At 38.6% G+C, this 13,224-nt stretch overlaps 2 protein-coding genes across 2 annotated transcripts in view; one reads left to right on the plus strand and one right to left on the minus strand.

The window, feature by feature from the left end:
• Positions 1-5,700, minus strand: part of LOC103505150 (integrator complex subunit 13-like) — a 7,617-nt gene extending 1,917 nt beyond the window's left edge. Inside the window, exons 1-5 of the mRNA XM_026820509.1 lie at positions 5,481-5,700; positions 4,800-5,086; positions 3,008-3,195; positions 2,246-2,437; positions 1,801-1,923 (exon numbers count right to left, since the gene is read on the minus strand). Coding sequence (XP_026676310.1) covers positions 1,801-1,923; positions 2,246-2,437; positions 3,008-3,195; positions 4,800-5,065 — 769 coding nt within the window. The 5' untranslated portion in view covers positions 5,066-5,086; positions 5,481-5,700. The remainder of the gene's footprint in view (positions 1-1,800; positions 1,924-2,245; positions 2,438-3,007; positions 3,196-4,799; positions 5,087-5,480) is intronic.
• LOC103505151 (ras-related protein Rab-3-like) lies at positions 5,097-9,457 on the plus strand. Its single transcript, XM_017442286.2, has 4 exons — positions 5,097-5,105; positions 7,821-7,940; positions 8,586-8,825; positions 9,206-9,457. Exons 1-4 carry the CDS (start codon positions 5,097-5,099, stop codon positions 9,341-9,343), a joined length of 507 nt encoding a protein of 168 aa, XP_017297775.1. The 3' UTR covers positions 9,344-9,457.
• The last annotated feature ends 3,767 nt before the right edge of the window (positions 9,458-13,224 follow it).

Raw genomic sequence — 13,224 nt, forward strand, 5'->3', positions numbered from 1 at the left:
CAGTTTTTTTTTTTTTTTTTCGTGACATAAAATAACCCACAGAAATACAAAATGTAAAAAAAAGGCCAAGGTCCTATCTAAGGCTGCGGTTACACTGGACGCGATTTCACGCGACGCAATTTGGGGCGAATTCGGGTGACTTTTTCAAACACATTACACATTAGTTCTAATGAAAGCGGTTACACTAGTCGCACGTTTTCGCGCGATGCCTTTGAAGCGAACAAAATAGTTTGTTTTTTTTTGTTTTTTTTTCGTGCGAATTCGCTGGAAATTTTAGTAACAGGTGAATTTTTGAAGGGAAAAGTACGTATTCTATTTTAATATTTGTGATTTGTTTTGTTTGTTTTTTGTCTTAAATTATGAAATAAAAATACTTGGCTTTGTACAACTAATACAACTATGTATTTATATGGACCAAATGCCTACCCATTTTGGTAGTTTGTTAAAAAACAAGTATTTTATTTTCATAATAATAGCCGATTCCACCAAACTTCAATCAAGCCTTAATTGAATCATTAACACTTTGAGTGCCACGTCGCACGTATGAGTGCGACAGTGATCCTAATTTTTTTTACATGCCGCACTTATAAGTGAGACACCCTTGGAGCCTACTTTAAATCACTGTACCACTCATACGTGCCTCTTTACTGTGTATTTTAAATGCCCATCTGAAAGCGTGGCCCCTGAGGATCATTTTGCAAAAAAGAAGTCTAAAATATCTTGAAAAATGGATTTTTGATGAGGAAAAGAAGAAAAATGTCGATTTTTTTGTTGAAAAGAAGAAAAATGTCGATTTTTTGTTGAAAATAAGCAAAGATGGACATGATATTCTATTGAAAAACTGACAAAATACAATAATCATGAATCTTTAATAACTAAGTGTGAAGACAGAGGAATAACTACTTTGAGCATTTGGCAATTCTAGATAATAATTTAATGTATGAAAAAATTAAGTACGCAAAACTGCTACACTCTACTATGACAGAGTCTAAAAGCTCCATTTAATAAGATGCAAAATGTACATGGTTCAATATCTTCTTTTTTTTTTATTTTATTTTATTTTACTTATGTGGGTACATCTAGCATCTAGTTCTACTATGTGGGGATACTTTTGGAGTATTTTGCAGAGATTTTTGAAATTTGATGCCTTTGATGTCAGATCATTATGAAATACAGGTAGAGATAATTAGGTATACTGTTTCTATGACAGTAATATGAGAGTATTTCTGATTTCAACTTTTACATACATATGTAATACATTAGGTACCAGTAGGTATCCATATCGACCCGCGGCGCGGTAGGGAAACTCCTGTGATCCTATTAGAGAAAATTCAACACAAATTTAAGTATAGAAAAAAATCAACATCAGAAAAAATAAAACGATTACATATACATACATAGGTAGCCACTATAAGAAATTTTCTAAATTAATGTGTCCAAACTGAGGATAGCCAGGTTACCTGAGGACAGTATGGAAAAAATGGTTACATGTAGGAAAGTAGGTAAATACATATCATACATTCAAGACTTTTTTTTTTTTTTTAAGACGTTTGAAGAACAATGGAGATCTTGACTCTTATCGTCCCGAAATCGAAGAGAGAAGGAAAATAGGATAGGAGAAAGCCAGCCGTTCCGAAAACGAACATCATCCGTTCAGGATAAAATGCGCCCCGGGTGGGAATCGAACCCGCGGCCTAGCGCTCACAAGGCAGACGCGCTATTAACCAAGTTACATAGGCTGGCTTGCTAAATGGAACTGTAACTGCTAAGGTTTTATCGTCCCGAAAGCGAAAATAGAACGAAGACAGGAGGTAACGCTATGCATCTCAGCTAGAGTATTGCGAGGTGTACACCAGCGTAGTGTGATCGTATCGTAGGATTGGCCAGGCTTGGGTGAGCGTATTTGAGCGATATCAGCCAGGTACAGGATAGGAAAAAGTCAGCCGGTCCGAGAACAAACATCCGTTCAGGATAAAATCCGCCCCGGACGAGAATCGAACCCGCGGCCTAGCGCTCACAAGGCAGACGCGCAACCAAGTAAGATAACTAGGCTTGCTACCAATGACGTTAAGGTTGTGGTTATGTACCGGGTTGAGAACTTGAGATAGGCAAGGTTGGTAAACTAACCTTGTTTTTAAGTTACCACTCCCATGCCAAACTGTAGAAACAATATCCTGTCTCAACTCAACCCGGTACATAACCACAACCTAAAGCTCCTTGAGCGAAAAAAAAAGAACTACCTATCTACCTTTCAATAATGCCGCGTGGACTTCACTCGGATGAAAAATCTCGACATCATAGTTGGCTGAACTGTTGGCGTTCTGTTCTTCCTTCATTGGTATTCCAGTGACCGTGGTCGAGGCCAGGTCATAGTGCAGCTGTATGAGATGGGACAACTTGTTGGACAGCTCTGGACCCGCCTTCACACAGTGGAGTTCTGTGAACACACGAGATGGGTGGTTAACATGAGAGCTTGGAAGGGATTTTTTTCTTTTTACTGAATTTAACTTATGAACATTGGAAAAATGGCCTGATGGTCAATCATCCCGACATTTGCAACATACAACTTATGAACAGATTTTTCATGTAAATAAAAAGATAAGGGTAAGTGAACAGATTTTTATGTAAATAAATATGTAGATAGGAATAAGTAACTTTTTTTTTTTACTTACCTTCTTGAGCTTTTTTAAAAAAGAAGAAAAAAAGAGAGGCATTTGATGAAGGAACTGTAATAACTCAGGTTATGCCAAAATCAAAGAAAGAATGAGGACAGGATAGGGAGAAGGCCGTTCCGAGGACGAACCTCATCTATTTGGGATAAAATTCGCCCAGGGTGGGTATCGAACCCTCGACCTAGCGCTTAAAAGAAGCTATCTTCCTAGCTAACTAGGCTGACTTAGTTTAAGTTGAACTTTTCAGACAATCATATTACTTAATCTAAGATGTCAAGATTTTAACTTTACAAAAGTTTAAACCCTCATTGTTGTCCTGGACATTAGACACTTACCCGTGGATAGGACAGGAGAAAATGGTGTCTCCGGGTATTGCATATTATACAGGGCGGTCGCATGTTTCGCGCTACACGGGAACACATTGATGATCACCAAGTGACAAAAGTGAACGGGGAACAGGTGTTCAGACTCGGTGGCCAGTTTGTTCATGTTTTGAAGCTCGGTGTGAAAAGCGGCTTTGAGCCTCTCAAGACGGAGGTGCAGAGGGTTCGAAGCCCAACCTGGACGGAAATTTTCCCACGTAACCTTTCCGTTCCTGGATAAAGTAAAGGGACTGCGGGGGGGGACTTTTCAGTCTCAGCCTAGCACTATAAAAATGAGGTACAAAATAATCTATTCCAGGGGTTCCTAAACTTTTTCAACGAGTTTTTTCAATTGCGAAGGCGCCGCGGCCCTTTTACTGTATTTTACGTGACTCAACCTCACCCGCGAAAGATTTCCAAGGGGCCTCGCGGCCCTCTCGGGGGCCGCGGACCCTAGTTTGGCAATCGCTGATCTATTCTATTCTTCTATCCATAGACGTGTGGTGTGGATGTCCATAGTAAGCGAGTTCTTCTCCACAATACAGAGGATGAGGTGGGACTTCTCCTCCTAGATTCTGCTGGAACCGATTTGTACAAGACTTTTCTCAGTCAATACGTAAGTACAGTGGAACCCTGGAACCAGTGGCGTAGGGTGGTCTAACTCCAAGTGTAGGGCGGACACTAATTTCTATCACAATATCTATCTAATAAGAATACAACAATTATTTAAAGTCAATATTTAAGGGTATTTGAGTGGCATTTTCGAGTGTATGGCCGCCATACACGCCCTACATGGACGCTACGCCACTGCCTGGAACCTCGATTATTTCAACTAATTGGGACCGAGGGTAGTTGGAGGTGAAATAATGGAAGTTGAAAAATCGAGGTTTATTCTCAATGCATCACTGAAGTGCAACGTTGAGCGTGGTTATTATCCGAACAGGTGACTATGACCATCAGGGCAATCGTGTGCTGCTGGCTTTTTCTGGCCCCACTGGGTGAGGTTAATGTGAGTAGCAGTAGGGGGATAGGTTGACGCCGCGCCGAATGAAAGGTAAAACCCCCATCATTGAAGACCTTGAAATATGCTGTGACATCAAACCCCTTTCAAAAAGGGGTCGTCTTCTTCGTCTTTTCCCACTCAAGTGGGGTCGACATTTCGTGTTTTCCAAGCTGCTCAGTTCTTGGCGGGGCTGCAAATCCAAGTTTTTCTCCTTCAAATCTTGTTTGATCTTATCCATATAGTAGCGTGACTATATTAAATTAAATTAAATATTATTGGACTATCATTTTGTTGCAGGTGCATTTAACACTCTTACAAATCACTGATCACTGCATTGTAGGTACATAAACAAGGATCTCTGAATTTTTACTGAGTGCTCCCAGAGGGGACTAATTGCTCAATAAAAAGGTAGGTACCAAACCAAGGAGGCATAAATTTGAGAATCATTAATTTCAAAGAAGAAGGAGGAGGAGGAGGAGGAGGAGGAGGAGGAGGAGAGAAGAGAGAAGAGGAGGAGTAAGAGGAGAAAAACACATACCTGGAAATATGTCCCAAACTATCCGACAGTACTCAACATTTAACACTCAACTTACAAATCACTGATCACTGCATTAGAAGTAGGTACATAAACAAGGACCTCTGCAGTCTTACTGAGTGCTCCCAGAGGGGACTGATTGCTCAATAAAAAAGGTAGGTACCAAACCAAGGAGGCATAAATTTGAGAATCATTAATTTAAAAGAAGGAGGAGGAGAGAAGAGAGAAGAGGAGGAGTAAGAGGAGAAAAACACATACCTGGAAATATGTCCCAAACTATCCGACAGTACTCAAACACTGCCTCTATGGTTGATGTCCACAATGATTTGCATATGGGTGCAATGGGAATAAATCCAGGACCTCTTGATTTGTCGGCAGGATCCAATTCAATTGGGTAGTCACTGGATATGCCAAAGTATGGAGAGTGGTCGAGAACAAATACTGTTTTGTGATTGGCCGGGTACAGCTTGTGGATTAAAGTGGAAGATGACATCACTCTGTTGATTGAGATACCCTGTAATTGAATGAACAAAGTGAGTTCTTGGTTTTGGTAATTATTTAGAGGTCACAATGAAAAAGAAAGCTCCTCTTTAGTGTTTAACCTAACCCTATTATAGCACTGGTACCTAGGTACCTAAGTAACTGTTCATTTGTGACAGCTCCTTTTTTTTAGCAATCTTCCATTGATGTGGCTTCTGAACTAGTAGGTACCTGGGTTTTACATTAAAATTTCCTGTTCAATTTATTTGTTGGTCTATTTGTTTCACCAATTTTTTTTTACAGTTTGTCTGATTTTGATTTTCTGCAAAAAGTTATGTTTAAAGACTTCAACATATAAAGGAAATCTAATAATTAAAATTTGAGGCTTTCTACAGTACAGTGAAGAGTGTTCAGAGTAAAATACTTACCTAATGCTCCAATGAATATCCTCTCAGGTAGTAGCTTCCTATCTGGGCATTCCTATCTTTCAACTCCTAGTTCCCAGTTGATTCCATGTTGACATGCTTTTTATTGGGGCCATATAACACAGAATCAGAAGATCACCAAATCACTACCTCAGAAAACTAAGAAAAGATCTTAATTTAACGTCATAGATATTTTTTCCACAACTTTTTACCTGCTGCCTGATCAGCCTGATGAAAATTTTCAGTAAAAATTATTTCAAGTTTTTGAAATTTCGCGCCATTTGCTGGGCTTGCCGGGTGAAATAACGCCTTGAAAATATTATTTGATTATGCAATGTGCTAAGCAAAAAGGAACAAGTCCGCTAGATGGGGAGAGAGCCTTTTTCTATCACTATGGTAATAAAAAGTCAACAAATAAGTCTTCATTGTAGGGCAGGTACTTTCCTTACTTACCTATCTGCCTACTGACAGTCTACCCAAAGGTTTCACTTACCTCGGTACCTACATAATCATTGTTCCGTACATTAGGTACCAGTAGGTATCCATATCGACCCGCGGCGCGGTAGGGAAACTCCTGTGATCCTATTAGAGAAAAATCAACACAAATTCAAGTATAGAAAAAAATTAACATCAGAAAAAATAAAACGATTACATATACATACATAGGTAGCCACTATAAGAAATTTTCTAAATTAATGTGTCCAAACTGAGGATTTGAGTGTCTGAAATGGACAGACAGCTAAAGTATTTAATAACAAAATGGGACAAAATCCACTGCACAAAGTCTGGGCAATGCACACACATACATACATACATACTTGGCAAAGGTATATTTTGTACCACGCAGGAAATGGATAAAATTAGATTAAAATAAGTTGCATTGATTGCACCGCGATATTATTATTTTTATTTTCTTAATTTTATTTCATCTACTTTTTATTGGGTATTTTATTTTATGCTGAAGCTTTAAAGTGTACTACTAATGTCTACAAGTTGTGAATTCCTGTGTAGGAGAAACGTATCAAGATAATGTATACGACATTGCTTGTAGAAGGATTCACAAGAAGATATTAATTAAATTTAATTGGACTGAGCAATTCGATTGGCTAATTTAAAGTCTGAATTTAACCAATCAGATTTTTTAACAGGCTGTTATTGGTGGAGTGTCTGAAATGGACAGACAGCTAAAGTATTTAATAACAAAATGGGACAAAATCCACTGCACAAAGTCTGGGCAATGCACACACATACATACTTGGCAAAGGTATATTTTGTACCACACAGGAAATGGATAAAATTAGATTAAAATAAGTTGCATTGATTGCACCGCGATATTATTATTTTTATTTTCTTAATTTTATTTCATCTACTTTTTATTGGGCATTTTATTTTTTGCTGAAGCTTTAAAGTGTACTACTAATGTCTACAAGTTGTGAATTCCTGTGTATTAGGAGAAACGTATCAAGATAATGTATACGACAGAAGGATTCACAAGAAGATATTTATTAAATTTAATTGGACTGAGCAATTCGATTGGCTAATTTAAAGTCTGAATTTAACCAATCAGATTTTTTAACAGGCTGTTATTGGTGAAAAGCACAATAAACCTCCTAACACTGTTGTTTATGTTACCTATAACGGAAAATTTTGCAATTTCCCATGAGTGACCATTCAAATTTTGACCTTCTGTAAATGAGTAGAAGGCAAAACTTGAACAAATCCGTATTTGTTGAATAATAGAGATGCAAAATTTTCTAAAAAAATTAATAAAAACTTCATTTTCTCCCTCCTTTCTATACAAAAAGGTACATTTAAAAACCAGTCTCTTTTATGATACATCCTATAGGTTGTCTATACATACTTTGGTCACACCCTGTGTTTATCCTTCTTTCAACCAAAGGGAGAGAGAGAGATGGGAGTGAGGGAGAGGGGTAAGCACATCACCTGAACTCGTAGATTTGAAGACTGTGATCAGGGACATGGCATAGTGTGAGGGATTGAAACCTGAAATGTAACAAAACAAGAGAAAATTCAATAAGTTTTTATTTATTTTTGTCAGCCTTTTTACCTTAGAGGGTAGGGTGTCTGCCTTGTAAGTGCTAGGTCATTGGTTTGATTCCTGCTTGGGGCGGATTTTATCCTGAATGGATAAGATTCTTTCATAGAATGACTGGCTTTCTCCTATTCTATCTTCCTTCTCTCTTCACTTTCGGGACGATGAGACCTTAGCAGTTACACTTCCGTCTATCAGAAGAAGAAAAAAATCGTAATAAATAATAATTAAGAGCAATAGTAGATAAACAGTTTGGCAATCGCTGATCTATTCTATTCTTCTCTCCATAGACGTGTGGTGTGGATGTCCATAGTAAGCGCGTTCTTCTCCACAATACAGAGGATGAGGTGGGACTTCTCCTCCTAGACTCTGCCGGCACCGATTTGTACAAGACTTTCCTCAGTCAATACGTAAGTACAGTGGAACCCTGGAACCTCGATTATTTCAACTAATTGGGACCGAGGGTAGTTGGAGGTGAAATAATGGAAGTTGAAATAATCGAGGTTTATTCTCAATGCATCACTGAAGTGCAACGTTGAGCGTGGTTATTATCCGAATAGGTGACCATGACCATCAGGGCAATCGTTTGCTGCTGGCTTTTTCTGGCCCCACTGGGTGAGGTTGATGTGAGTAGCAGTAGGGGGATAGGTTGACGCCGCGCCGAATGAAAGGTAAAACCCCCATCATTGAAGACCTTGAAATATGCTGTGACATGAAACCCCTTTCAAAAAGGGGTCTTCTTCTTCTTCTTCTTCTTCGTCTTTTCCCACTCAAGTGGGGTCGACATTTCGTGTTTTCCAAGCTGCTCAGTTCTTGGCGAGGCTGCAAATCCAAGTTTTTCTCCTTCAAATCTTGTTTGATCTTATCCATATAGTAGCGTGACTATATTAAATTAAATTAAATATTATTGGACTATCATTTTGTTCACAGTGGGACCAAGGTCATCTCCTGCTGGTAATGTTCGACGTCACATCCGAGACCTCATTCTCCAGCGTAGAATCCTGGGTATACCTCGCTCTGGAAACCTCCTGGGGTTCACTATTATTTTTTCCCAGTGGGACCAAGGTCATCTTCTGCTGGTAATGTTCGACGTCACATCCGAGACCTCATTCTCCAGCGTAGAATCCTGGGTATACCTCGCTCTGGAAACCTCCTGGGGTTCGAACTCGGGACCTCCTACTGCCTGCGCCCTGTTTGGTAACAAGTGTGACCTGGAGGGGAGACGCGTGATTGGTCGGACGGAGGGAGAGGAGTTGGCGGATAAATTGGATATGCCCTATTTTGAGGGGTCGGCGGTAAGTCCACTTGCAAACACAGGGCTGATACGCGAGTTGAACGGTTCAACCCGGGGAGAATGAGCAGACCGGACCAAGTCCGAAAATCGACTTTTTGAGTAGGTGTTGTCTGGCTGGGGGACGTTAAACAGGGAGTAGACCAGCTTAGAATATCGTTGAAAAGAGCGCGAAAAGATTATTAGTAATATTATCATTAGTTTTTCAATTGGTTGCTGACTTCACATTAACTTCGGTTTATGGTGAGATCATGTAAATTTCCGATATCATTTCAGAAGAAATACGAGGAGGTAGACCGTATACACCTTCGAACTACTGGTCTAGTATCTAGCTACATATAAAGCTACCTAGATCATTAATTTGCATTCCCAACATTGTTTCAGAAAGAGTACGAGGGGGTGGATACAGTGGTTCAATATTTAAGCAAGGAATGGTGGAACAAGGCCGGCCAGAAGCACAAGCAGAAGAATCCGCCACTCAGTAAGGCCATATTCAATAGGACCCACATTCCTGCCATGTGAACTCGTCTTTAGCGGGTTCAATTCCCACCCGGGGCAGATTTTATCCTGATAACGGATGTTCGTTCTCGGAACGGTTGGCTTTCTCCTCGGACATTGATCGGACGGACAAAGAAAGGAATTCTCTCTTCAATTTCGGGACGTTAAGATCTAAAAAAACGCCCGACATTTGGGGTGATTTATGCAATGTGCTGTGCATTTGAATGATCAACTGTGTTTGGCACATTGCATAAATAAATTCAATTTCACGGTAGCCTCCTAGTAAGAACCTACCTACCGTATCAAGTTCGCTTCTGCCAAGTTCTGCCGTTCTACCTTGTACCTAAGCGTTAGGTATCATATTCGATTCCCACCTTTGGCAAGCTTTCTCCCAAACAGATAGGTTTCGTTCTCGAAACGGCTGGATTTCTCCTATCCTGTCCTCCTTCTCTGTTCAATTTTGGAACAATAAGAGTGTTCATTGTTAGGTACACTTCAATGTCTTTAATCTATCAAACCTCTTCAAAGGAATAATAAAATATGAATACCTAATAAAATTTACCTATGCCCAGATATTGATTAAAAATATTAAAATATTATATCTGTAGTTTGTACCTACAACCAACAACCTAAGTACTCAACAGTTCGATGGGTTGGAAAAGATAACTTTAAATTTGCACGATATAAAAATAGGTATTATAAATGGTATTAACTATAAAAGTACACGGTATATAATTAGATGGCTCGCATTGTACGTTAGTCCTAAGGTCATAAAGTGACCCATATTTGCCAATCAATACAGGGTCACCCAGATATCGAGATGCGTATGCGTAATTTAATAACCGCGAATCTGTTTTCATCCAAGTATAGGCAAAAATACCAACCTACCTAGGTACTCTGCGTAGTCTATTAGGTAGTTAGGTTTGTACTCAACAGAGCATTGATTGAAAACAAACAAACATGAAACAATACATTGCGGTGATCTCCAGATTCTAGTTATATATATGTATAGCTCTGGTACCTAATAAATGCGTACAAGCCATACTTTGAGAGATATTAATAAATAATTTACAAGAAGTGATCCAAAACGGGCAACTTGGACAGCATCGATGATAAGGTCTTGTAAATCAATGGTCGCACTAATGCTAGGTCAATTACATAGGTTTAAGGTAGGTACCTTTAACAAAAAAAAATCCATCAAATATTGCTCGTCATTTCGGCCCACAAATCGAACCAGGATCTCCGCTTTTGTGAGACCAAGAAGTAGACAGTAGATAGGTATTCAGCAGAAGTACCTATATATAGACAGTGGATATCCAGCCAAAGTAAGTATACATAGACAGTAGATATTAAGCCTACACTGAATAGTTTCAAATGAAAGTGACAGTATAACTTTACCGTGGGCAGTACCAAAGAGACTAAACCAAATCAGGATACAATTCTGTCATTTGCCTACAGAGGTATTTTCTAGATTAGTTCACTGTTTAGGCCATAAAATTTCATCCAAAAGCTGAAGCTTACCTGTAGAACCACTTCTACCTCATAGCTGTTTCCTTTGGATTTTTGGTGTCCCTGAAACCTGGATCCATTGTACAAGAGTGTTCCTGTTACTCCTGGCTGTTTCGAGTTGGCTGGTAATGGCGGTACGACATCCACTTTGACGGGCATTCCTTGAAACTGTTAAAATCTGTACAAAATTGGAGCAGAGTTACGGCGAAACTTCACTTTCAAGGAAAACTTTGGAGTTTCCTGGTTTCTGGAAAGTTGCAAAATAACATTTCATAACAACCAGTGACGTCATAGTAATGGTCAAAAAACGCCCGACATTTGGGGTGATTTATGCAATTTGCTGTGCATTTGAATGATTAATTGTGTTTGGCACATTGCATAAATAAATTAAATTTCACGGTAGCCTCCTAGTAAGAACCTACCTACTATATCAAGTTCGCTTCTGCCGAGTTCTGCCGGTATCATATTCGATTCCCGCCTTTGGCAAGCTTTCTCCCAAACAGATAGGTTTCGTTCTCGAAACGGCTGGATTTCTCCTATCCTGTCCTCCTTCTCTGTTCAATTTCGGAACAATAAGAGTTAAGATCTCCATTGTTAGGTACAACACCTCAATGTCTTCAATCTTATCAAACCTCTTCAAAGGAATAATAAAATATGAATACCTAATAAAATTTACCTGTGCCTAGATATTGATTAAAAATATTAAAATATATATCTGCAGTCTGTACCTACAACCAACAACCTAAGTACTCAATAGTTCGATGGGTTGGAAAAGATAACTTTAAATTTGCACGATATAAAAATAGGTAGGTATTATAAATGGTAGGTATTAACTATAAAAGTACACGGTATATAATTAGATTGCTCACATTGTACGTTAGTCCTAAGGTCATAAAGTGACCCATATTTGCCAATCAATACAGGGTCACCCAGATATCGAGATGCGTAATTTAATAACCGCGAATCCATTTCATCCAAGTATAGGCAAAAATACCAACCTACCTAGGTACTCTGCGTAGTCTATTAGGTAGTTAGGTTTGTACTCAACAACCATTGATTGAAAACAAACAAACATGAAACAATACCTACATTGCGGTGATCTCCAGATTCTATAGTTATATATGTATAGCTCTGCTACCTAATAAATGCGTACAAGCCATACTTTGAGAGATATTAATAAATAATTTACAAGAAATGATCCAAAACGGGCAACTTGGACAGCATCGATGATAAGATTGATAAGGTCTTGTAAATCAATGGTCGCACTAATGCTAGGTCAATTACATAGGTTTAAGGTAGGTACCTACCTTTAAAAAAAAAATCCGTCAAATATTGCTCGTCATTTCGGCCCACAAATCGAACCAGGATCTCCGCTTTTGTGAAACCAAGAAGTAGACAGTAGATAGGTATTCAGCAGAAGTACCTAGGTATATAGACAGTGGAGTGGATATCCACTATCCAGCCAAAGTATATACATAGACAGTAGATATTAAGCCTACACTGAATAGTTTCAAATGAAAGTGACAGTATAACTTTACCGTGGGCAGTACCAACGAGAGTGAAAGAAAAAGTAACCCGGGATATCATGGTTTGAAGCGATTAGATTTGTATCAAAATTTACCTACATAGACATCATTATAGGTACAGAGATATACGTACATAGCTTATGCATATAAATACCTAGGTAGGTTTTTAGTGGTATTCATATCAGTGCAAGTACCTATAGGTATTTTATGCTGATATAATATATACTTTCAGTTTCAATAGAATTAAAAACGAAAACAGGAGGTCTCCAAAATTCAAAGTCAATACATAGACATCAGGTATTATAGGTACAGAGATATACGTACATAGCTTATGCATATAAATAGGTAGGTTTTTAGTGGTATTCATATCAGTGCAAGTACCTATAGGCTATAGGTATTTTATGCTGATATAATATATACTTTCAGTTTCAATAGAATTAAAAACGAAAACAGGAGGTCTCCAAAACTCCAAACCGGGTTGGACCAGATGACCATCTGATGTTCAATCGCATACTGCTGGCTTTTCTAGACCCCACTCCAGAAGGGTTAGGTAATATGAAAAGCTTGTCTCCGAATCTTATTTTTGATATTGAACCCTTAAAAGACCTTGTTTAGACTGCTGGACTAAAGGGTATTTTCAATCTCAATAGAGGAGGATAAACAAGGTCTTCTAGTAATGCGAATGGCGTGCCGAGGTACAATCCTTTAAAAAAAATTCAATTTCTCTCACTAAAAATACTTTCTTAAAAAAAAAAAAAAAAAAAAAAAAAAAAAAAAAGGTACCTATCTTTATAGGGTAACGTATTGTGTCCTTATTTAGAAACAATATGAGTCCCAAGGGCCAAAAGCCATAGGTACGACGCATTTTGG

The sequence above is a fragment of the Diaphorina citri genome, unplaced genomic scaffold, assembly GCF_000475195.1.
Source record: "Diaphorina citri unplaced genomic scaffold, Diaci psyllid genome assembly version 1.1 scaffold154, whole genome shotgun sequence".
Classification (NCBI taxonomy): Eukaryota; Metazoa; Arthropoda; class Insecta; order Hemiptera; family Psyllidae; genus Diaphorina; species Diaphorina citri.

Coding starts and splice junctions, on each gene's coding strand:
- LOC103505151 (XM_017442286.2), top strand. Junction 7,941..8,585: donor AGACTTTCCTCAGTCAATAC/GTAAGTACAGTG, acceptor ATTTTTTCCCAG/TGGGACCAAGGTCATCTTCT. Junction 8,826..9,205: donor CCTATTTTGAGGGGTCGGCG/GTAAGTCCACTT, acceptor ACATTGTTTCAG/AAAGAGTACGAGGGGGTGGA.